This window comes from Falco peregrinus, chromosome 1 (assembly GCF_023634155.1).
Source record: "Falco peregrinus isolate bFalPer1 chromosome 1, bFalPer1.pri, whole genome shotgun sequence".
Classification (NCBI taxonomy): Eukaryota; Metazoa; Chordata; class Aves; order Falconiformes; family Falconidae; genus Falco; species Falco peregrinus.
The window spans coordinates 46,402,975-46,425,772 of record NC_073721.1 but is presented as its reverse complement, the minus strand read 5'-3'; the positions used below and the strand labels follow the sequence as shown (position 1 = coordinate 46,425,772).

At 47.1% G+C, this 22,798-nt stretch overlaps 2 protein-coding genes across 13 annotated transcripts in view; one reads left to right on the top strand and one right to left on the bottom strand.

Moving 5' to 3' along the window:
- EXD3 (exonuclease 3'-5' domain containing 3) overlaps positions 1–6,447 on the bottom strand; it is a 290,762-nt gene extending 284,315 nt beyond the window's left edge. For all 10 annotated transcript variants that reach the window (XM_055805397.1, XM_055805404.1, XM_055805412.1 and 7 more), the window contains exon 1: positions 6,360–6,447. The gene's annotated coding sequence lies outside the window, so the exon portion shown is untranslated. The remainder of the gene's footprint in view (positions 1–6,359) is intronic.
- A 206-nt stretch (positions 6,448–6,653) lies between these two features.
- Positions 6,654–22,792, top strand: NOXA1 (NADPH oxidase activator 1). 3 transcript variants are annotated; one of them, XM_055806251.1, is made up of 15 exons: positions 6,654–7,135; positions 8,427–8,509; positions 10,110–10,218; positions 12,399–12,533; positions 13,596–13,703; positions 14,450–14,509; positions 15,095–15,132; positions 15,841–15,982; positions 17,519–17,572; positions 19,035–19,107; positions 19,301–19,359; positions 20,298–20,470; positions 21,186–21,291; positions 21,379–21,502; positions 21,727–22,792. In XM_055806251.1, exons 1-15 carry the CDS (start codon positions 6,962–6,964, stop codon positions 21,822–21,824), a joined length of 1,536 nt encoding a protein of 511 aa, XP_055662226.1. In that variant the 5' UTR covers positions 6,654–6,961; the 3' UTR covers positions 21,825–22,792. The 3 variants fall into 3 exon arrangements, with proteins under 3 accessions (XP_055662226.1, XP_055662238.1, XP_055662231.1); XM_055806256.1 differs by having other exon boundaries at positions 6,655–7,135; positions 20,301–20,470; XM_055806263.1 differs by lacking the exon at positions 8,427–8,509.
- Positions 22,793–22,798: the final 6 nt, after the last annotated feature.

The following is a 22,798-nucleotide window of genomic DNA, read 5'->3' as shown; positions in this document are numbered from 1 at the left end:
AGGCCTGTTAACGTGTGGAGCTTTTTGCACGCTTACAAACACAACACCTAAGCTCCACTGATCCTACCTTAAGCACTTCATTAAGTGCTATCTTGGAAAAACAGAGATTGATAGGCATCAAATGTTTTCTTGGACCAGTGTCTTACATACATGCAAACATTTTTACTTCTTGCTAAACACCTTTGCTGTAACGTTAAGATCACATGGCTGAGTCACAAAAGGCTAACAAGAACACCATACTGATATCAGAAAATGTTCAGAGAACCACCGTCCTAATCCATACAGCTTAGCCACTTTAACAAACACAACATCAGGAAACCTCCACTCCCATCCATCCGAATGATCGAGTGGCAACCGCTGCTTACAAAATAAAAACCAAACAATAATGCTTTCAGTTACATGGCTAATAAAAAACCTGCTTTGCACAGTCTGAAACTGCAGCTGTTTATCCTGTAAAGCAAAATTGCACTCCCCTTCTCAAAAAGCCAAACACATTTTCTTTCAGTTTGTAACAGTGGGAGATTTTTATCCCCAAGGAATATTTTCCAAAAATTTACAGGCAATTGTGTAACCTAAGAAAACCCACATGGAGCAGTTTTAAACAGCAAGTATTTCCCAAGCAGTGCAAAGTTCCTCCTGTGCTCTCTCACATTTCCAAGCATTCCTCGCAGCACTGCTATTTCCAGCCAACTTTTCTCTTGACATAACAGCTTATCCCTTGAGGAGGTTCAGGCAGAGTTTGACAATAAAAAGATCAGGAATGGATAGAGTGTGTCCTGGATGTTTTGAAAAAGGGACTTTCCTATTCGTGAACATGTAACCCAAACAAGGCTCAATAAATTTGTGTGAAAATAAAAAATTATCATAAAGTGCCTTTTGAACCACATAGCTGAAAGTTTCAGCACAGAACAAAAAATGTAAGAACAAAAAATCCTCTGAAATTAGCAACCGAACCACATACTTATATGCATAGCTATAAGGGTAACCCCTTGTATTGTAAAATATTTTGCTTTTTGAAGGCAAGATGAGCAACAGCCAAGAATAAATCATATCAAATGAGTATAACTAGCCATAAAATGAAAAAAAAAAAAAACAGCATTATTTTAATCAAAAAAGAACAGTCTAAAATGACAGCAGCCACACATTTAGACTTAACATGGAGTGTGACCATATCCTTGGCAAAGCTGGAGATGTAATAAAGAGGAATTTATTTAAATGCATGAAATACATGTAGAGCTAGAGATTCTTCAGCTCTAGCTTGGTAATGTGTAACAAGAACCACGGTAATGCTGAGTTTAGCAACACATGCTTAGTAAAACGCACAGGAGTCAGATCTTACCTACACTGACACAAATGTGCAGCTATGTTTTCACAAACAGATTCAGTAATGGCGAATACCAAAGCACTGAGCAGAGAATCTGGCTTCTATACTATGACATAAAAAAGAGGCTTTGACACCATTTTTTATTTCAGTAGCTAGCAGGTAAGGCCTATAGGAACAGCAGCTCCCAGAGCTCTGTATTGGGATGCCAGTGTAAACCAAACCTACCTACGTTTCAAAATTGGTTCTAGTTAGTGTTGCAACTTTCAAGCACAGGGAACACACAACTTTGTGCCAGTGGGGTATACTGGTCAGAGAAGGAGCAGAGCCCTCATATTTTACAGGTGGTTGCACAGAAGCTGAAAGATTTTTAGCTGCTTCTGCTCTGATCAGATTCCAAAACAGTTAATCTTTCCTTAGCTTCATCTGCCTGTTTCTTGCAGAAGACACTGCAAAGAGGATTATTCTATAAGAATTAGTAACACATGATTTCTTTTTTTCTTAGAAATGTCTTTGAAAATAGCAATTGCCTCAACCCTCAGACAGGCTTGTCTGTACTTAGAGCAAACACCAAGGACTACGCCCAGAGTATTGTCCCAAGTGAGCAGCAAAGCTGAGACAAAAGATGTTAATTATATAAGCTGGGTGTTCTTGCTCGATTTTTATCTGCAGACCACAAAGCATTATTTGCTCCAGCAGGTAGTTAGCACAGCTGGGAAAGGACATCCTACTCCTGATCTCAAACAGCTGGACAAGACTCTCACACTCCAGGCCCAAGTTAATGCCATTTGGTCACATTGCAACACCAAACCTCCATGTGGATTCACAAAAGAAACAAGATTTTTATCCTCTGGGAAAACAGCTTTCCAGACTTCTCTGCTGATAGAAATCTATCTGGAGTTTCTCTTCAGCCCTCCCTTATCCCACGCATACACTCTCCCCTCTTTCATTTTTCCTGCAAGAATTTTTCAGACTTTTATCACTGACATCTACCATAGTTGTTCCTACACTATATTATTAGTTTATTACACATTAATTCAATAAAAGATGAAAATGTGAAACAGCACGATGTTCAGCACTTAGCGTAGCTATTTCTGCTAATGTAATTCTATTCCTCTATCACACTACTCAGTTCCTCTATGGCCATCCCTTCCTCCAACGCATGTGATTACAAAGGCGAGCTGCTTGGGGAGGCTGTCATAGCATCAAGCACCCTCAGAGCACTACCAAAAAAAAAAAAGTTGTGTGGTGTTTTTTTTTTTTTAAAGGCACTTGCATATTACACAAACTCAGTAATTAGTTTTTGAATCACATTATTAAAACTTGGTTCAGGAGAACACTTAATTCCAATAAGATGTCTCTGTCAAACTGTTCCTTGTGTTGGCCTATGCCCCCTCATCCCCTCTCAAGCTACAGCACTTCACACACCAGCAAGTTATTTAATGCAAGTTTGGGTAAAATTATTCACAGGAGCAACTGCTTTGGTTGTCAAGGAGTATAAATGCATAGACCTCCTCCTCTCACCAACTGTGAACAGATGCATCTACCTCTGCATTAAGATCAGTAAGCTATAATGCCACAGAGTCCTGGCAGAGCTGAACAGAGGACTCCCACCACAGTGTTTACAGGGACCCCTCGCTTCTCCTCTCACCTCTCTCCAAGCTGCCTTTAGGGAACAACAGAAATTACACTTGTTTCCTGTTTGCCATGGCTTACGTTAAGGACCCACGCTACTTTGCATGACTGTAAAAGGACCAATTTGACATGTTGCAGTTCAGTCCTTCGGAACATCTGCACGTGTTCTGTGCACTGCTTATTCGCCTGATGCAGTTTCATACAAAGAGCATGTTTGACTCCCCCAACAAAGAGAGCTGAGAAAAGTTTGCTGCAACTGTTAAACTATAAGCACCAACAAAATGGTGCAGGTGATTGTTAATGATTTCTAATAGACAAAATTATTATCTTAAAAACTCTAAACAGAGGTCTTCTGATGGATCGGTTCCATTCCACAATATGCATTTTGCTGATTCTACTCCACATGCTAAATTTTTATTAAACCTGCCCTATTGCTTGTGCATACTGTGAGAAAAAAACATGGAACCAGAAGTCATGGCTGTAAGTGATGCTTCTGCCAAAAATCTCACACACAGCCCCAGCAGGTGCATGTTTCCATGTAAAACCAGTGAGGCAAGTCCTCCAAGCACACCAAAATGCACAGTGCTACTACATAAGAGACAGAGTTTCACTATTCATGGAAGCACAGAGAGATTTGTTTATTGATCATCATTAAAAAGCCATAATTTCAGAGCGAGTCAACAGATCCTCTAGTTGACTCTATCATCCAATATCATCGAAAGCACTCTTGTCCTATAGAAAAAACACATTGAGACAAATACAACCCAAAATCCTTTCAACAAGAACCTGATCAGATAAAAACAGTGCCAGCAGGAAGTCCCAGTATGAAAACTATGCTCTAGCTGAGGTTGAAAAACTGGTATGATGCCGTAACAGATCAGACTTTGCTGGAAATCCCTTCCTGACCTCAAATCCGGATCACACTGCAAGTATATGGGGAAGACATAGTAAATGAGGGAGAGGATTCTCTGAACTAGTATAGCAGAACCGTTTGTCCAACGCAGTGTTTGCTCTTTGTGGCCAAACTGATGATTTAAAGAACAATGTAGGAAGAAACATGCTACCTTAACTTTACCTTTCTCTGTAAGAACAGCATGCAGAATTCCCCCTTGAAGCACAGGTTCATCCAAAAGCACAAGACCACTTAAACCTATCTTAATTTAGAAGTATGGCTCTTTAAGCAACATTTAAAAAAAAATAATTTCCTGCTATTTCTGCAGCCAAGCAGCCTAATTTCTGCAGCCAAGCAGCCTAAGTAGTACAGAGTCCCAACAGGTGGCTCACTGATAATCTCACCAATTTTCCCCAAACCACATGGACATCCTTGCACCAGCAAGTTGTCCAAGATTTCAGGTGTAAGCCCATCTTCAAAATTGTTAGCGTGTCAGCTTAAGAGCTCCCAGTAACAGCTAGCCCTTAACCTCTCCCATGAACTATTCCTGTAATTAACCTCCATCACTACTAGGAAATTGTGTCATATTTAAAAGCATTTGTGTAGCTTTGACTTTCAGTTACTGGATCTCATTATGCCTTTATTGGAAAGACTGAAAACATTCAGCTATCAGATAACTTTCCCATAGGCATGGATTTCCACATGAATCACTGAGCCACTTCTTAACCCTCTTCTCTTGGATGTGCCTGAATAAACGGGGTTAATGTTAAGTCTGCTACATGAGTTGTTTTCCAGAACAAGAGCATTTTTGTGGTCTCCTCTGAACTCTCCAGTATTTTCACATCTTACTTGAGAGCTACTGTAACTGGAGATTATGTCCTAGTAGCCCATTCTAACAAGACCATGTGCACACACATGATGAGTCCAACTTGATTCTCTTCAGAAAAAAAAAATCCACCAACCAACAATCAAATGAACTCTTCTCACACAGTGAAGTTCAGATTATGTCACTGATGCAACTAAGTCCTGCAAGTCACTGCCTGCCACCTCTGTGTGATAGGAAGCTATCATGGTTTCTAGAGTTTACATATTTTTTTCATTATATTGAGATCCTTCTCCCACATGGAACCATCTAACCAGGAAGGTCAGATAAGGCTATAGCAGCAACATCTTGTCACTGATCATCACACCTATCTGTCATCAGCAAACTTTAACAGCTAAGGTTATAAAACTTCTTTTGGGTAATTTAAATCTGTATTAGTATTTGAGCAAAGAATTGCTAAGTGGAGGAGCTGACTAGAAGTAGCTGACCCATTTGTGTCTTCCAATTACTGATCAAGAGGCAGGATTAGTTCCTAAGGTGATTCTTAAATTCTGCCTTGATGCCTTACACCACCATCTGTGTTTAATTAAATTGTCAGGTCACACTAGAGCCAAATTCCTCAAATAATTTCAAGTATGTGATACCAACTGTATCATCAGCTGACTTAACCAGATCTTGAAATCCCCTCTCGAGAAGGAACAAGGGGGGAGAGAGTGTCTCTTTTTCTAAGCATATGGGGTTTAGCCTTTAAACTCCACACTCCTTGTCTTTGTTGTATCTAATCGTTTATATTACCCATTCATTTCATTTTATTCCTGCTACTGACATCAGGTTAACAAACTCGCCTTTTTTGCTTTCCTAAATCACATGCTTCCCACATGGGCAGACAATATTCGTGGTACTTCCAATTCCACAGGCTTTTTTCCCCATTTTCCAAAATGTTTAAAACCAGCGACCAGTTTGTTTAAACCCAAGCCGCTGGAAAACACAACGCTTCTACTGCTGCCAACAGCAGGGTCGCCACGGATTCCTCTGGCTTCCATCGGTAACTTGCAATTCGGTCACTCCAGTTATCTGTAAACCGCGCCATCATGTCCGGCAACTAGGCACGGGCTGGAACTAGGTAATTAGCTGTAATTACGGACTCGAAAGCGGCGCTCCCCGCCCTCCTTGCACACCGCCTCAGGCCCCCTCAGGCCCCGGAGGGCGGGAAACCGCCCGGCGCGCGCCTCGCCTCAGCCGGGGCCCGCTCGGCCCGAGGCACCACGGCCAGGACGGCGGCCGGCCCAGGCCCAGAGCCGAGACCCGGGGGGAGGGCTACAAACACCGGTACCGAGGGGCTGGCCCCGCAGCAGCCCCACCACCACCTCGCCGCGGTACCGTAAATACCGGCAGGCGCACACCCCGCCGGCCGCTACCGTATTGGTGCGCCGCGCGCGGCCCCGCCGGGAGGCCGAGAGACGCTTCGTGGCTTTATTTCGGCTGCAGAGTGCGTACACCCGGAGCGGCCCCGACGGCCCCCGCCCGCCGCTCCTCCCGGGCTTCCGAGGCCTAAAGTCCGCTGGCCGGGCCGGGCTGGCTCCGGCCGGGGCGACGACGCGCTTACCCCCACCCTAGGGCTGCGCGTGGACCCGGCCCCGCCGCGGCCCTAGGCTTCCACGGAGCGGCAGCCGGCTCCTGCCACTCACCTGGCACCGACCCGGAAGCGGCGGCGGGAGCTGCGGCGTCCGCCGCCCTAAGCCTTCCCCTCCGCCCCGCCCGCCGCTTTTCTGTGGGTGCCGCCGCGCCGCGCCTGCAGGGGGCGCTGCCGCCTGTAACAACGCGGCGAGCCCCCAGGGGCGGGCCCGGCCCAGGGGAGCAGGGGGTTACCGTATTTCCCAGAGCGCGCCACAGCTCTATGCCTACCGTACGTACTGTAAGCAACGCGCACACATATTTGGCCGTGAGAATAGCTATTTAATTAAAAAAGCCCCAAAAGCAGCGTTATGCGCTGTGCCACCCCCGGCCGCTCCCTGCACTGCTAGCGGCTTTCCTCCGGTGGCTGTTCACTCGCCCTTCGGTGCCAGAGGCCAAGCGAGCCGGCACCCCCGCGGTTCCCGCGCAGCTGACCCCGTTTAGCCCCTGTGCCCTGCCCGGGGGGCCGCGGCCGCCCCCCTGGCTCACCCGGCCGGGCGAGGAACGGAGCGGGTTGGGGCGGCTGGGCCTCCTCTTCCTCCTCCTCCACCCGCCCCGTGGCCGCGCCCGGCGGGTGAGGCGAGGCCCGGCGCGGAGCTCGGCGCTGCCGCCGGCCATGGCGTACCAGGAGCTGGTGAGGCGCTGGCATGAGGGCGTGCTGGCCGCCGACGGCGGGCGCTGGGAGGCCGCCCTGGACATCTTCGCCGGCATCCCGGAGCCGCCGTCCCGGATCTGCTTCAACATGGGCTGCCTGCACCTGCTGGCAGGGCGGCCGGGGGAGGCCCTGCGGGTGAGCGGGGCGGCCGGGCCGGCTAAGCGGGCTGGGGAACCACGGAGAGGGACGGGGGCACCGCTTGCCCGTTCCCATTTTTGAGGGAATAACGGCTGAAACACAAAGGAATTAAAATCCTGCGCCTCTCATCCGGCACGTTGAGAGCGGGAACACGAGGGGTTGACGGGCTGAGCAGGGACCCGCAGCCCAGCCCACGGCAAGGCCAGGAACCTGCAGGTGGGCACCGTGCCCTGAGGAAAAGCCAATTTATTAAAGCACCTGGCACAGCTGTCTGTCCCGTGAGGAGACACCTATAAGCCATTTCTTAATAGCACAGAGCTCAGGCTGGGCTGGAGGGGCCAGGGCAGTGGCTGTCGAGGACAACAGCGAGCACAGCACCATGGTGCCCCAGAGAGGCCTTTTAGACCCAGCGGATGGGCACAGGCTGGGAAGAAGCTCAGCTATACTTCCACATAGGTCAGAGTGGGTTGCTTATTTTTTCTGGTTTATAGCACAGTAAAGCAGACTTAAAGCGAGGCTTGCTGCTGGAGTTGCAGGAGAAGCCTCATCAAGAGGCACAGTCACTCCCCGACCTCCTGCGATATATTTTCACCCCTGCAATGCTATCCCTATCTAGGCAGTATCAGGAAAGTCTGGGGTTTCAGGTTTGATTTGTTATCATTGTGAAGAAACGGTATGTAGATAAGTGAAGGAGCACACCTAGCTCTCTCAGAAGGACATTAAGACAGTTTTCCCAGCACTATATTGCTTTGAACCATCAGCCACGAGCTGCTATCAGCTTTGCTAATATTTGTCTGTATTTATGTGTGAAACTGGACTAGAAATGTTGACTTATGGGTGCATTGTGTGAAGCTCTTCGGCTTTCTCCCTTGTACCCTTTCATATATCACCATAGGCTGCTTCAGACAGCCTTCCCCAGCTCAGCTGGTCCCACTGCTCCCACTGTAAGGGAAAACTCTGCTCCAGGCACCACAGTTTTCCTGTTACAAGATGCTGGACAGCAAACATAGCTCATTTACGTCCAGTCCTTTTTACCAAGGAAGGGCAAGAACCTGGAGCTCAGCTCATACAGAGCCAAGACCTGGAAGGTGACTTGGAGCTGTCCCCTGCCCCTCAGCCCAGGTTGCAGACCTGTGCTTGTCAGTCCAGAGGAGCTGGTCATAAACCCAGGATGGCTTCTGCTCCCAGTGTGAGCGCAGCTTGGATGTGGCTGCCTGGGCACATTATACCCAGGCATCAATAGGAGTGATCCTAACTTGTCTTGGGATGTGTCTGTTTGTCTCCTTAGGCATTCGACAAAACTGTTGCGAAGGACAGCTCCCTAGCCGTTGGCTTCTTTCAGAGAGGGTTTGTCCATCTGCAGCTGGAAATGTGAGGCACATGTCCATTTTAGCCTTTGGTCTTGTCCTTTTTAGTCATATTTTATTCCTAAACCTGAATGATTCTATGATTTTAAAATACTTCTTCCACCAATCTTGAACAACTCACAACATCCAGTTTGGCCTTGTAAAGCATGTCACAGGTCAGCAGGTCTTGTTTCTGATAAGGCTGAGAAGATAAGAGCTGCACAGCTCTGGGGCCCCAGGGGTGACTAATACATAGCATTACTGTCCCATACACACAGATATAAGCTTCTCCTGTATGCAGGGCTGCCAGGAGGTTATGTTGCCATTCAGGTTTTCTTTGGGAATAAAAAAAAAATAAATAACTGCACTGCTTGGTGTATCTTCACATGGCACACATGAGTCTGACCTTCCTAAAAATGCAGTCTGCCCACAGTGTCCAACTCTCACTCTCTGCTGAGAGTGAATTTTGTGGGCCTGATCTCAGTCTCACTGATTTAACATAATGATTGCTCCACCAGTGTCATGGGATTGATTACTCACTGTTTCCATGGTTAAATCACAGTGACATCCTGCTCGGCAAGGTGGGTGGAAGATTTTACAGATCCCTTCTTACTTTCAAAGTTCAGTTATTCTATTTCCTGATATTTTCCCCGACCTTAATTTCCACCAAATGACTGTCTTTGTTTCTGGGAGGGAGTTAAAGTGAGCAGTTCTGCACTTAAAGCTGGCCCTGCAAGCAGCCACACAGTCTGTGCCTCTGCCAGAAGAGCAGCAGTCAGGGATGGTGGAGCCCCGGCTGGTACGCTGGAGCTGCTCGGTTCCCAGCACTGCACAGCAGCCAGCAGAAACAGAGCAAGCCTGCCTCAAGCACACAGGCTGTGCAGCAGGTCAGGGACAGCACAGCTAGCAGACCTGCCTCCTGCCCAAGGAGCTGAAGGCCACCAGAACTCCATGGCTTCCCTCATCAGATGTTGCTCCCACCCACCCACATCTACCTGGGCACCTTTTCTTGGCCATGCTCAGTGACATCTAGTCAGGTGACCACTGCACAGTCCTTCCTGGACTGTTCCTTTCACCACCTGCAGGCTCAGTGGGAACCTGTTTTGATTTCAGTTGATTCAGGTGTAAATTCAGACTAATCCCCTCCTTATCGTTAGAGTTTCTCTAAAATTGTTCTTTCATTGCTCAGGCCCTGCATGTATACTCACTGCTCACCGTCAGCAGATGTTTCCCAGCCCTTGCTTCTCCCCTGAAACATCTGCTGGGACAAGACTGCCAGCAGCAAGCTGGGCAAGGAGCTCACAGCATTCATCAGTCTTTGTTCTTTACATTTTCTCTGCCTTGGAATTGTGACTTATTTCAGGTACCAAAACCTACTGTTCATCCCAGTCAGTAAGACAGTGCAGATAATCACAGAGAAGAGGCACATCATGTTCACTTTGTACTAACTACTAACATGGAAAAGATAGTGAATTGTCTGTGGTCACAGGATGACACAGATCTCTGGTGCAGCTCTCCTCATGCAGGCTATGAAGAAGAATACATGTTTTTCTGCTAGCTAGACTTTTGAACTTCTTAAGTAGTCTTCAGCTTTTTAGTCTCATTTCTTGTCATCTGTGTTGTAGGTACGAAGAAGCTCTCTCTGACTATCATATGGCCTTCAGTCATCTAAGACAAAATCCCTTCATCGATTACAAGCAGCTGGGGCTAAGACACATTCTCTATGCATGGGAGGTAAGAGTCAAACCTGTCTCAGCAGTCTTCCCCCCCTGTTGGGGCTGTTCTTCAGCAGTAGGCATTAGTAACCCAAGAGCTTTTCAAGACAGTACATTAGAACAGTAAAAACGTTGTGCTTACACTTTTTTTAAAAAAAGGAACTTAATCATAAAAGTCATAAAACAATGTAATCTCTGAAGAGTTTAGCAAATTAAGCTGTTTAAAAAGTAAAATTATTCAGAGCAGATAAACAGGAATTTTTATATTGGGGTTAGCTTATCTATGCATGTAATATTTATACTTGCATGCATATAAGTTTTGTGAACTCAGCTGTAGAAGATGAAATAGGTTGAAGTATAGACAGTTGGGAACAAAACTGGTCCATAGTGAAGACTAAGAAACTTACGTGCACAAAAGCCTGTCTTTCCAGCTGTAGCAACTGATCTTAGCATTACCTGTGTCTAAACTTACACACTGGGCTGCAAGTTATGTTTTGCTTCTGTAATATTACACCCTGCAGCTCTTGTACTGTTACATGAGGTCAACCTGCCATATCCTGTTCAAAAAAGATCCAAGTCTGAATTGATTGTAAATATTCATAATATCTGGAATGTAAAAGACTCCTAGAAACTGCAAGGGTTCATTTAGTCTTCTGTCATGAGTCCACACACACAGACTGAAAAGCAGATAGAGGAAAGGGTATTTAATTCTTTACTTCCGCAACAGGAGTCATTGTATAACTCAAGTCAAGCATGCCCAGAAACCTGTCATTCAGCCTCAGTCAATTTTCATGCACTTTATACCTGCCAGGAGGAAGCTATCCTTGGCTACTATGGTATTGCCCAAACCTCACTGTTTTTAACAGTTTCAGTGCCACAGCACTTGCCTTCTCTGAGCTCACACGCACTTATGAACAGTATGTTCCGTTTGAAGGGTGCAGGGCTGCAGGAATGCCCCAAGACCATCCTGAGGGGGCTAGTACCCTTTCTGGTGTAAACACACCATCCCTCACTCCACATGCTCTAGGCATTGCCAGGACACAGTGCTCTCACTGTGCTGGCACTCCAGACTCAGGATCTGCATCCTGATTTGGCTCTTACATCTACCTACAGCTTATTTTTCAAAATACACAAACAAAATCCTGCAGAACTGTGCCATCAGCTTTCCCCATACATAGCCTCTCACATGCCACATCTGTTCTTCTCTGGGGAGATACACCGTATGGTTTGAAAATCCAGAAATATTTGCCTCTTGCAAGGCTATAGCACCTCTGAGCTGAGTGAGAACTGCTGCCTTGCCCCTCCAAGAGGGAGCATCTCTGCAGTTCCTGTAGCTGTATCAGGATCACCACCCTCCAACAAACAGTAGTCTTCTACTAGCATGATTAAGGATTAAAGCAAATGCATTTGATTAGCTGCACCTCTGTCTTAAGTACTCCTTGCATCCAGATACCACAAAGCAATTTACAAGCTGATAACCCTAGCATATATAATAGCAAACTATCCAACAGCAAGTCTGCTAACCACACTTCTGCCTTGCAGGCCAGCATCTTTTCCATACACTGACTGTTGGCCAGTGACAAGAAGAGATCTCCCACTCTTAGTTCAGCATATAGAGCAAGGCTTCCTAACACCCAGTCTGTAACACTCCCACACTTTGCCACTTCACTACTGAACATATCTACATACTGCTACAGGGTAATAAGCTACAGCTGACAATTTGCACATTCACAGCCCACTACAATGTGAAACAGTTTCAGTTACTTTGCAGTTAGAGGGAGTCAGAATTTCTCTGCACAGCAAAAAAAATATTACCTAGTTGTATACAGAAAGAAACCCAAAATCCTTCCTGGCTGTTTAAATACAGAAAGAATAACATTAAAACTTCTATGGTACCCGAGTCTTCATCTGGCTTTTCCCACACCTCTCCTTGCCTTGAACAGAGCTAACAGCTCTAGCACACCTAGGAGCTAGCCTGGAGGTACAGCTTTTATCTCTTGCCACTCTGATTATGAAGTTTTTTCAGCTGTGCTGCTCAGAGTATCTTGCCTGTGGCCAGTGGGGAGTAGATTGGGGTTGTTACTGTATCTGTGGTGTGTTAGTGTCTGGGTCCTGTTTCTTGGCTGAGTTTAGTAAGTCATGTTGGGTTTCTGCTTGGTTTTAGCTCTCTGAGTTGTGCTCCCTCCTTGCCTACTCTAGGTGCTGTACAGCACTGCAGCAGCACAGTGCCACCTGCAGCAGTGGCAGGAGGCCAGGGTCACCCTAGATAAGGCTGTTGTATGGAGACCTGAAGGAAGAACAGCAATCCTGGACCTGGCGCTTGAGCGGGTGCAGGTAAGACCACCTCTGTGAGTTCCTGGGTATGTGTATTGGACTTAAGAAATACAGTTGTTGTATATTTGGGTTTTCTTGTCTGCCCACCTGCTTGGTCACCTGGTAACACGGTCTAAGCTATTTGCATGTGATACTATACCAACTAGTGCTTCAGCTAATCGAGTAACTCCATCACCCCCAGTTGCTTCATAGCACAGAAGCACCATAGTAAAGAATTTGGGGATAACTCCTGAGGCTGGGGAGGTTCCTTTCTAGTTCCTGCTGTTCAGGAGCTTAGTTCTATTCGTACTGTAAAGCAAGTTGCCTTATGCAGTGTTTTAAGTGCAGAACTCCTATGAGTGCAGATTTGGAGAGTCTCCCTTCTCATGACGCTGGCTGACTTTTTTGAGTCCCTTTGACCTCAGTAACAATTGGTGGCAGCTCAGATATTAATGACAATCACATTTAGAGCTTAAGTAGAGGGTAAAAGTGTTTCCAGGGTTGGTTTTAAATAATAGTTTCCTGTTAAGACTCTTATATGATCAGAAACAAGATCTCTGCAGAGTTCTCTTGCAGATCTCGGATTTACTCTTCCTGGAGTGTTTGTTATTTTGCTGCCTCCATACTTCCTTATTCTTTCTAAGAGATGATAACTTTTTTTTAAAAAAATCTAATAATCTCTTTTAGCATCATGTTTATGCTTTACATTAGTGTATTATTTGTATTTGCTACTAGCATGCTACTCAGTGGTTGAACAGATGAGAAAAAAAATTGAAGTTGAATAGAAAATGTGCTTAGAAGATTTGTTTAATAAATGTTATTCCACTGCCCTCCCTCCCCACCCATCCTATGCCGATAGAGTTAGTCTTTGACTTAGCACTGCTTAGTAGTGGCTCAGCTTTTTGTTTGCATGTGCTTGTGAAACCTGAGTGACCTTTTTCAAGTTCACAGCTGTTTTTTCAGCCAGTGTCTTCCTGGAGCTGGTCTTGCACACATAGGGAAATTATATTTGCTTTTCACTGCTGTTATGTTTAATTTAATGTTAATTGATGGCTTTTTCCTTAACTGCTTTCCCTACACTAGGACCATCTGTTTTTAGAGCCCATGCAGGTTCCTCTTAGGGAATTTTTCAGACCACGAAAGAAGGAAGTTGAACAGCTGGATTCAAAAGACTTCCTGGGTAAACCCAAGGTAACAGGCATGTAATCATTAAGATTCACAGCAAACAGATTAAAATCCTACCTTCTGACATCTCCAGGGTGCATTACTGTTGACCACTCCACTGATCGCTGTATTGGTGGAGACCCAAGAGCAGGATTGTCAGGGCTTGCAGCCAGTCAAGGTGTCTGGGACACAGAAGCTGAAATTGATTAGGATTGCCACCTCTTCTATCAAAAATGCACTTTGCTGCTAAAAAAAACTTCCCGGTCTTGGTTACTTTAAACTCTGAAAAAGCTGAGCAGGTACTCGGGGAACCCTGTTGTTGTCTCTTTGCTGACAATAACATCTTCAAGGGGAACACATTCTTCCTGAATGCTCCTACTCACTACTATATTCCCAGCGGGACAGGCAGGCACTTGGGAGACAAATGCTTTGTCACATTCCTTGATGCAAGTCAGCAGAGTATTTCTGTGATCCCTTTTGTGACCAGTGCAGTCAGCAGAAGTGCCACAGGCCAGAGAGCTCCAACATGAATAAAGGAAAGAGAAAGTAGTTCATTCAGGCACTTCTAAAGAAACCTTGGGAAGACTGAAAAAACAGGGACACAAATGGTTGAGGCTGTTTTGGGACTCCAGCTTTGCTTTTTCCACTATATTCATGGCTCTACTTTATGCCTGACCTTAGAATGTCAGAAGAAAACAGGTCTGAGTAGGATAACCTTACATGAAGACTGAGACTCTCTTCATCCGGTCTCAATTCAGTCATTATTTTGACAGGTGATCTCGTCCATCAACCCCAATGATGAGTACATTGGCTTCGAGCCTCTCAGGCCTCAGGTGAGAAGGATGTAGCTGTGAAAGGAGGAATGGAGCTGTCATGGAGCTCCAGGTAGGGCCTCAGATCCTAACACCATCAGGGTAAGAACATACTGTTGGAAAAAAACAGTGCAATATCAGACTAGATCCACGGGGCTATTCAAAGCCAGTGGTGGGCTTCAGTGCTGGCTGGAAGGGACTTGGTGATGTGAGTCTCCAGCCTTTTGAGATGCTTTTTTGTCTCTTTGCCGTGTTGAAACAGTAGAGACTTAGGTATGCCCAACATGCATTTGCTCAGCACTTCAGTAAATTCGTCAGCATAAGAGTGGTTCCTTGCCCTATAATATGAGTTTCTTACAGCCAAGGGTAGGGAAAGAGGCTTTGTTACTCGCCTCCTGATGGGATAGAGAAGGAGGGGGAGAAATAGAAGGTCCATCCTGGTAAGGTGTGGAGCAGCAGACTTCTGTATGGATGCTGTGGTGTGATAAATGTGGTCAAAAGTAAAGAGAAAATGCCACAGTTTGGTATTCGGAGGGAAAGTAAATAATGTGGAGCTGTGGCTGTATAAGGTACTGTTGTAAACAGATGCTGTTGTTCCTCCCACAGAAACAGGGCTTTTATGAACCCAGTACTGATGCTCTGCGGTAAGTGTTCAGTTCCACCTTGGTTTAACTCTTCTCTCCCTATTTCTGTTCAGAAGGTCACGTTTTATTCTCTGGTGTCTTTGTCTGAAGACTTTGTGGGATCCACATCCACTTCTCTCCAAGGGCAGAGTGAATGACAAACATGCAAAGGCTTGTGTGGTTGCAGCAGACAAACAGTTCAGTGGCATCCCTCATGCAAGAATCTCAGGGCAGTTTGCAGGAGTTGATTCAATAGTCTTGGAAGACAGGCATGGATCATGCCATGGCTGGGGAATGGAAGCAGAGACAGGTGGTGGGTCTGTAGCAGAGGATGCTCAGCTGTCCCATCCTAGTTCCCAGGACAAGGCTTCCAAATACTTTCTCCCAGACCTGCTGTGCTGAGTCAAAATCAGCCTTGGTTTGAAAAATGTGAAAGTAATTTTTTTTTATGATATTGTACCCGCAGTACTTCAGGTCTGAGTTTAATAATTGTTTTGATCTGGAGAGTGCTTATCAGTAAAAGGAAAATGGGGCAGTTGATTTGGGAAATCAGTGTCTTTCAAGCTGCTTTTGTTCCCAGTTGGACCAAAGAGTAGCAATGGAAAACAGTTTCCCAACACCTGAAACTTCTAGCATGTGCCAGTTTGGATTGATGTAGTGTTCTGAGTCAAAGCCATCCATCATCAGAACTCAAGGGTTAGTAAAGGTGCTCTCATTTTTTCTTTCCAGAGACAGTGAGTCAGGCTACTACAGAGTTTTGTCCCATTATTACCCTGAGGACTCGGAGAAGTTGGCAGTGAAAGCCAGCAGTTTGGTCTTTGTGCTGACCAGAGGAGCGGATGGCTGGGCTACAGCCATACATGATGGACAGGTAAGGAAAACAGGTGGGCTGGAAATCCATCCCGACCACAGTCCTGCCTGTGAACAGGAGCTTGCTGCAACCCTCTGAGCATGTTCCTTGGGGACCCACCTGTAGCACTGCAGAGCAGAGAATGAGTTCAGGAGCTCATTTCCACAGGCCAGTTACTAACCATAGATTTCTCTGACACTTGGCTCCCACCAGCTTCTGCCATTCACCTCTGTAGCTCCACATGGGCATCTTTTTGGGCACTTGTGCTCTTCACGATACAGGATCCTGTTGTGGAATCATGTAGGGTAACAGACCTCACTAAGGACCACCATTTAGAGCAGTATTTGTCACCTGGGAGTTCTAATGGAGCTGGGAAGACAGGTCGGTCCTTATCTGGTGTGTAGTACGTCTGTTAAATTAACTTTGGGAGGGTTTTAGCTGTGTTCAGGCAGGTTTTATAAAGGGCTCTAGAGAAAACCTAAGGAATTAAAACCCAGTAAATCTGACTTCTTTCAGCAGACAAGGGAACTATCGTGTAAACAGATTGAATAGACATAAATAAATATGACAACATGCAAAATCTCTTGACAGAAGCCGTTTCTCATGTGCCTTCTTGAGCTCTTTGAAAGAGCCAGTGCATACTTGGATTAGGTTGAGCCAGTGAGTTTATTATCTGCCTGTTATTTCCAAAAAATGTCAAAAGGTTCATCACAAGACCACTAAAAATACAGTGAGCTGTTTGAGCAAGAGAGACAGTGCTTTGAGGGCTGATAACAGGTTAAAATACAGAAGTAAAGGCTGGGCATAAATGAACAGGTTTTTCTTTCTTTCTGGTTTTTTTGGTTTGTTTTTTTTTTATATAAAGGAAGTCCCCACAGAGAATCTGCTGTGACCTAAGCATTTAGCATATTCCTAAGTGATATAGTAATAGGGATAGTGATTTAGTCCTTCTTAAGTTAACCATGTTCTGTGACAGACAAACCATTCGGCATAGCCTGAAGCATACGGAGCTAACAATGAACAGTTACAGAAGTATTTGAATGTGCTGGCTGACTGCTCAGTGAAGTGCCAGATGAAATTCAAAGTCAAAAAAAGTAAAATAATAGCCACTGGTGGAAAAAAAAAAGCATAATTACTCACAATGATCAGTTTACATTAATAGCTTTATAGCAGTGATTGTCAGAAGATACAGAAATGCTGCTGGACTGGTATCATTTGACATCCTTGCTCTCTCTGCCTAAGCATCCCTTTTAGGAGCAGGGTGTTGGGTTTGGTGGGTGTTTGGTCTGTTACTAACTGGGTGGCTGCAATGTAGCACTGCTTTCAGCAGAAAGATGCATAAGGACCACTGGATTTTGTTCAGCACTTTCTGAGCACAAATAACATGGGCTACTGTATGCGACCCTGGGCCCTCCATGGACACGTTCATGTTGCAGTAGGGTGAGCAGGCAGTGGTGGTTTGCAAGGGCAGAAGCAGCGCGGAGTGGGGCTGGGTGGTTGGGGCTGCGTCTGCCGCAGCAGCAGCTCCTGTCTCACCCTGCTCTTTGTGTCCTGCAGAAGCTGCGAATACCAAGCTCTCTCCTGGAGCCTGCCTCACAAGCGGATAAATGGGTGAGTGTAGAGGAATGAAGCTGGGTTAATTATCATTGATAATATACAGCTGTGGGCTGGCTTCAGGGGCGGCGGGTTGGCTGATGTAGATAAGGTGCAGCTGTGGCTGGTTCTGTTAAGTGGTTGGGCAGCCAAGGAAGAGAGATGCGGAAGCAGCAGAGAGAGCATGTCCTGAATGAGGAGAGACTAGGAGAAGGCAGCAGAGGGACTGGCATGAAGAGTATGTTGGTATGTGATGGTAAAAGATCTTGTTGCAGCTGGCTAGTTTGGAGAGTGCTGTGACAGGTGAGCCTTGCAACCAGGGGTGAGGAAAGGACCGAGAGATACATTTGGGACATTTATTTGTAAGGTTATCACAGGATAGGACAACTGTGTAAGAGAAACAGTGTGAAACACTGAGTGAGACACCTTGACTGAAGACAAGTGCCCTTAAACAGGACCAGCAGAAGAGTTAAGAACAGGAAAAATGCTTTTGTTTTTTTATATACATCAGATCTCTTTAAAGCAAAATCTGGGGGCTTGGATGTATAGCCAAGCCACAGTGGCTTGCATCTCAAGCTGATCTAGGTATTATTATCTCTTATCCACCATGGGCTGATGGGACACACAAAGATGAGCAGGTGCCATAGCTTTCTTGACCCGCTGTAACTTGTTGAGCCACTGGAACACCACAATGGGTTTAAGGGCTTGAGGCACGTGCGTATCTAGCCTGCTCCCCTGATGTCTACAGCCACTAGATGTAGCTCAAAAGTGGGTGAGGAGTGCTCACATGTTCTAGTTCACCAGCAGAGTGAGAACAGGTTAGTTTCCTGCAGTGGGACAGTAATACCTTAAACAGGCACTGCTTTTTTTCCTTGAGGCCATGTGCCTAAGGCCTAAACCCTCACCTTTGACTTAAGAAAACTTCCTTCCCTCCCATCTCCACCACCTGATCCCATTATTTTTCCATCTGAACCCAGTGTGGAAAGGTGCAAGTCAGGCCCCTGTTCCCTGTGAGATATTTTTGAAGCACGTGGTTGTTCTGATGTTGCTATGATTTATTATTAATTTTTCCCCCCTCCAAAAGAATCACTGGCTGTAGTGTATACTTGGGCATTTCCTCCATGGATGTCTTGCTGTGAGCCAGTCCAGGTTCCCAGGTGACCTGGCAGATGGTGGGGAGAGACCTCAGCACAGTGTGAGCTGCCTCCCTCTGCTCAAGCACCAACCCAGCAAAGGGCAGGAGGCCGAGAAAGTGTCCCTCCAAACCTCTCATCACCCCTACTACCTGAAAGAGCTGAAGAGACCATTAAGAGCCTGAATGCTCTACATATCCAGCCATTTAATGAACTAGTCTCCCTGGGGCTCTCTCTAGGGTTACACCCAGAAATTTGTAACTGGCTGCAGCCTTGGTCATGCATGCCAGCCTTGCCCAGTCTCCGGTGTCTTTTGCTCACTCCTTTCTGATGTTGTTCTGTTGCAGAACATCAGCAATGGGATTCCCCTTCCTCCTGCCCAGGTGCCTCCCAGCCGACTCCATGTGAAGCAGAAGCCAGGTAATCCCTTGGGCCGGGGACCTCACTGGGTGCTATGTGATGCTGTGCCCAAAGCCCCCTACTTTAGGGGTGTGGCAGGAGGCTGGCTCCCCACTGCAGCTATGGCTGCCTGTGTGCTAGCAGGTTGCAGAAGAGCTGCTGGGGGGTCTGCTGACTGTGGGTGCTGTTCCTCTGCTCTTGTTTTGTTCTGCAGAATCTCCAGAAAGAGGAAATGCCTCTGAAAATGATACCAGTGCCCAAGTGGACTTCAAGGTAAGGTGTTTCACAAGCCAAAGCTAGCACAGCCTCAAGAGATCAAGGCTGTGAAAAGTGCAAGGTTCCTGGCCGGATCCTTCAAAATTCCTGAGCTGCCCCAAAACCACTGAAAAAAAATTTTCTTTGTCCATTTTCCCATTCCAAAGAGAGGCTCCCATGTGGTCTTTCCATCATCACTCCCAAGTTTGTGACCATACAAATTTGTGAGGCAGTTCAAGGTTGAGGCTTACCAGGGCAGTGCCCTTTTGCCAGCCCTCCCAGGAGCCAAGAGCCCCAGACACAGCAATGTTCTCAGGCACACACTTGACAGCGCATTTTGCAAGAGTGCTGTCTTTGAACTACCTGCTGTCCCTTCCCCCTTCCTCCTGTGTGGCATTTTCTGTCCCTGTCAGTCTGGGTACCACAGTTCATTCATATTTGTGTCCTTCTGGGATGATGTCCTCTGCACCTCCACATTATTACCAACCATTGTGTGTGACGGTGCTGGAATCACTCCTGTGTCTGCTTGGGGACAGCACCTCCCTGGTAGTGCCAGCTGCAGATCAGCTTTGCTCACTTTTGTCTTTGCTGCCCCTCTTTGTAGGACTTCTGGAGTAATATTTTTTTCAGCTGTAGTCCAGACAGAGGGCAGCAGAACATGGGAACTTGGCTGCATCTCTACAGCTGGCTGCAAGAATTGGGGCCCTGCTCACATAGGTTTGGGAGGTACCTGTGCAATTGGACCCAGAAACTGGCTTCTTGGGTCACGGGAGGAACATTTGATCCCAGGTTTTGAATCTGTAGTTCCCCCTCTGAAATTCAGAGCTGCATTTTTATGCTGCACTGCTGTTACAATAGTAGCACTGAAATGAGGGGTTGCGTTTGTGTCACCTCCCTTGATATGAGAGGTGACGTGGTCTGAATAACCAGACTGGACGCAGTGCCACATCTCTCAGCAGATCCCACCAACCTGTGGAGAAGCTTCATCCAGCACGGACAAGCCTGTTGTGCTGAGAGCGTGTTGCGAGTGCACCGTGGTGCTGAGGGCAGGCAAGGCGCTGTCTCTGCTGGACCTGCGGGCTCTGCTGAGGGAGCGGTTTGGGCAGCAGGCAGAGCGAGGGAAGCTGAGGTATGCTGCAGCACAGCTGGGCCCTCCAGCACTCCTGGTGCATGCGTGTGTGTGATGGGCTGGCAGCAGCCATTCCCCTGGGGATACAGGCATCCAACTGTGTGTGTTCTCCTCAGAACATTTAATTTGGGTCAAAGCACTCTAGACGAAATTCAGCATAAATGTGAGCACACAGCCTTCCTTGTAAGGCTAACTGTACTATGGCTTTTGGTTTGGAGAACAGCGAGCGCTCAATGGGCTTTGGAAGCCCAACAGATCTTTCCCAGGAAATTGTACCATGGTCAAGAAATAGCACAACAGAAAGAAGTCTGTGCAGATGCAGTTGCTGTATATTGGATTTTCTCCTGCTTGGCTTAACCTTTGGGATACACTAGGATCAAGGCAGAGCAATCTGGGAGTTGGGTGTAAGCGTGCATTGGTCCTGGGGTGAGGTCTGCCTGACTGTGACACCCCTGGGGACAGACAGTCAGAGTAGTCAGGAGAGTTTATGATCTTCCCCTCAAATAAGTGTGTGAGAGGGTGACAGTGTCAGTCTCAGCAGTGCCATTCCTGCCCACTGAGCACGCAGGGTGGCCCCATGTCATTGTGCAAGGTGACAAGCTCAGAGCTGTCTTACAAAGGGAGCTTTGAAAACTGAAGATGGTAGAGGGCTAGGCTTGCCTCCAAGTTTGGCTTCAAGTGAGATGATTTGAGCTGTGTTAATGAATCTTTGCAGCTACAGGCATTTGGATGGCAAAGAACTGGGTGCAGTTTTGGGAGAGGAGGATCTAGGGAAGATGTGGCAGCAGCTGACAGATGGCAGGCTGATGCTCTGCTGCCAGGTACGTGGGCTGTGATGAGTTTCCCTGCTGTGCTGGACTCAAATCTCTGCTTTGCCTTGCAACCTCCGTGCTGACTTTCTCCTGCAGGACTCTGACTCCCACTCGGGCAGACCGATCCTCTACCGGATGCTGGCTCAGCACTCTTACCTCGCGCAAGGACCGGGGGACTTGGAGTTCAGCAAGGGGGATGTGCTGGATATTCTCTCTGAAGGTAGCTCTCCAGTCCTGTCTGCAGGCTTGTACTGGGACAGGCTTTTGGAGTGCTCCAGGGAGGGACTGGGGAATAGATGGCCTCTCCAGTGCTGTCTCAGGTTCATATCCTCAGGAGGTACAGGCTTGCACTGGGTTTTGCCCAGTTAAATTCCAGCCATGAAAACTCTCACTAATCCCACTCATGTGGGCCAGGGCTCATCCTGCTCCTTTATGTTTTCCCAGTGAACGAGGACTGGCTTGAAGGACGCTGCAATGGCAAGACTGGCATCTTCCCCAAATGCTTTGCAACCCAGACCAGTTGTGGTGCTGCCTTCCTATAGCGAACAGTCCCAGCTCATTTGGGCCACAGCCAGCACAGCCAGGAGCCCTGCTGAACCCAGAGAGGAGATGTCCCCCACTCACAGATCCCATGGGGTCAGTTCCAGCAGTCCAACAGCATTTTCTACAGCCTATTCTCAGACTTGGCATGTGTACCTCTGTGCTTACACTGCCAAAGATGTGCCTGTGCAGGGCAGAGGGAAGGGAGGGGGATCTGGTATACGGCTATGGGAATTGTCCATGTGGCAGCTCAGACTGGAGGGGCTCAGACTGCTGGGTGGCATGTGGTTCTTCTGGGTGGCCCTCACCCCACTCTCCCTTGTTGCTCAAGTTCAGGCTGGGAAGGCTGAGCCTCACTAGTGAAGCCAAGGACAGCTGTCTGTGAGCAGCAGGCAGAGCTGTGTCACTCAGCCTCCTGGGTCACATCTCCTTATCTCCACCAGAGAGAGGGATGCTGCTCTTTTGAAAGGCTTTTGTAAGCAGTTTGCAGTGGGGTATATGGGATAAGACCTTGGGTTAGGACCACTATGTACCATCTTCCATGGCAAATGTCCCATGGATCTGCCAGAGCCAAAGGGGTCTGACCATTCCTCAGCCCAGATGCCTTTGGTTCTTCTCTTAAGATGTTAAGTCCTGCAGTATGTTACTGCTTCATACTGCATGGGCAGGGGTCCTGCAGCACGGAGGAGAGGTAGCTGTGGGAATGCCACTGCTCAGACCAACCCTGGGCTTTGGCATAGCCTTGGCCTGTCTGGGGAGAGAGCTAGGTGGAGCGGGGCTGCTGGCTGGAGCTGAAGGGACTGAAATGACTGTCTGGTTCCTGCAGCTGAGCTGTGCTGGCTTCTGCTGATCTAAATAAAACACTCAAGTGCCTGGAGCTGGAACCTATAATGGATTTGGTGCCTGATAAAGCTGGGCTATGTAACTTGAATATAAAATAAACCCTGAGCCAGAGTTGGCAACTCTTAAATCTTCC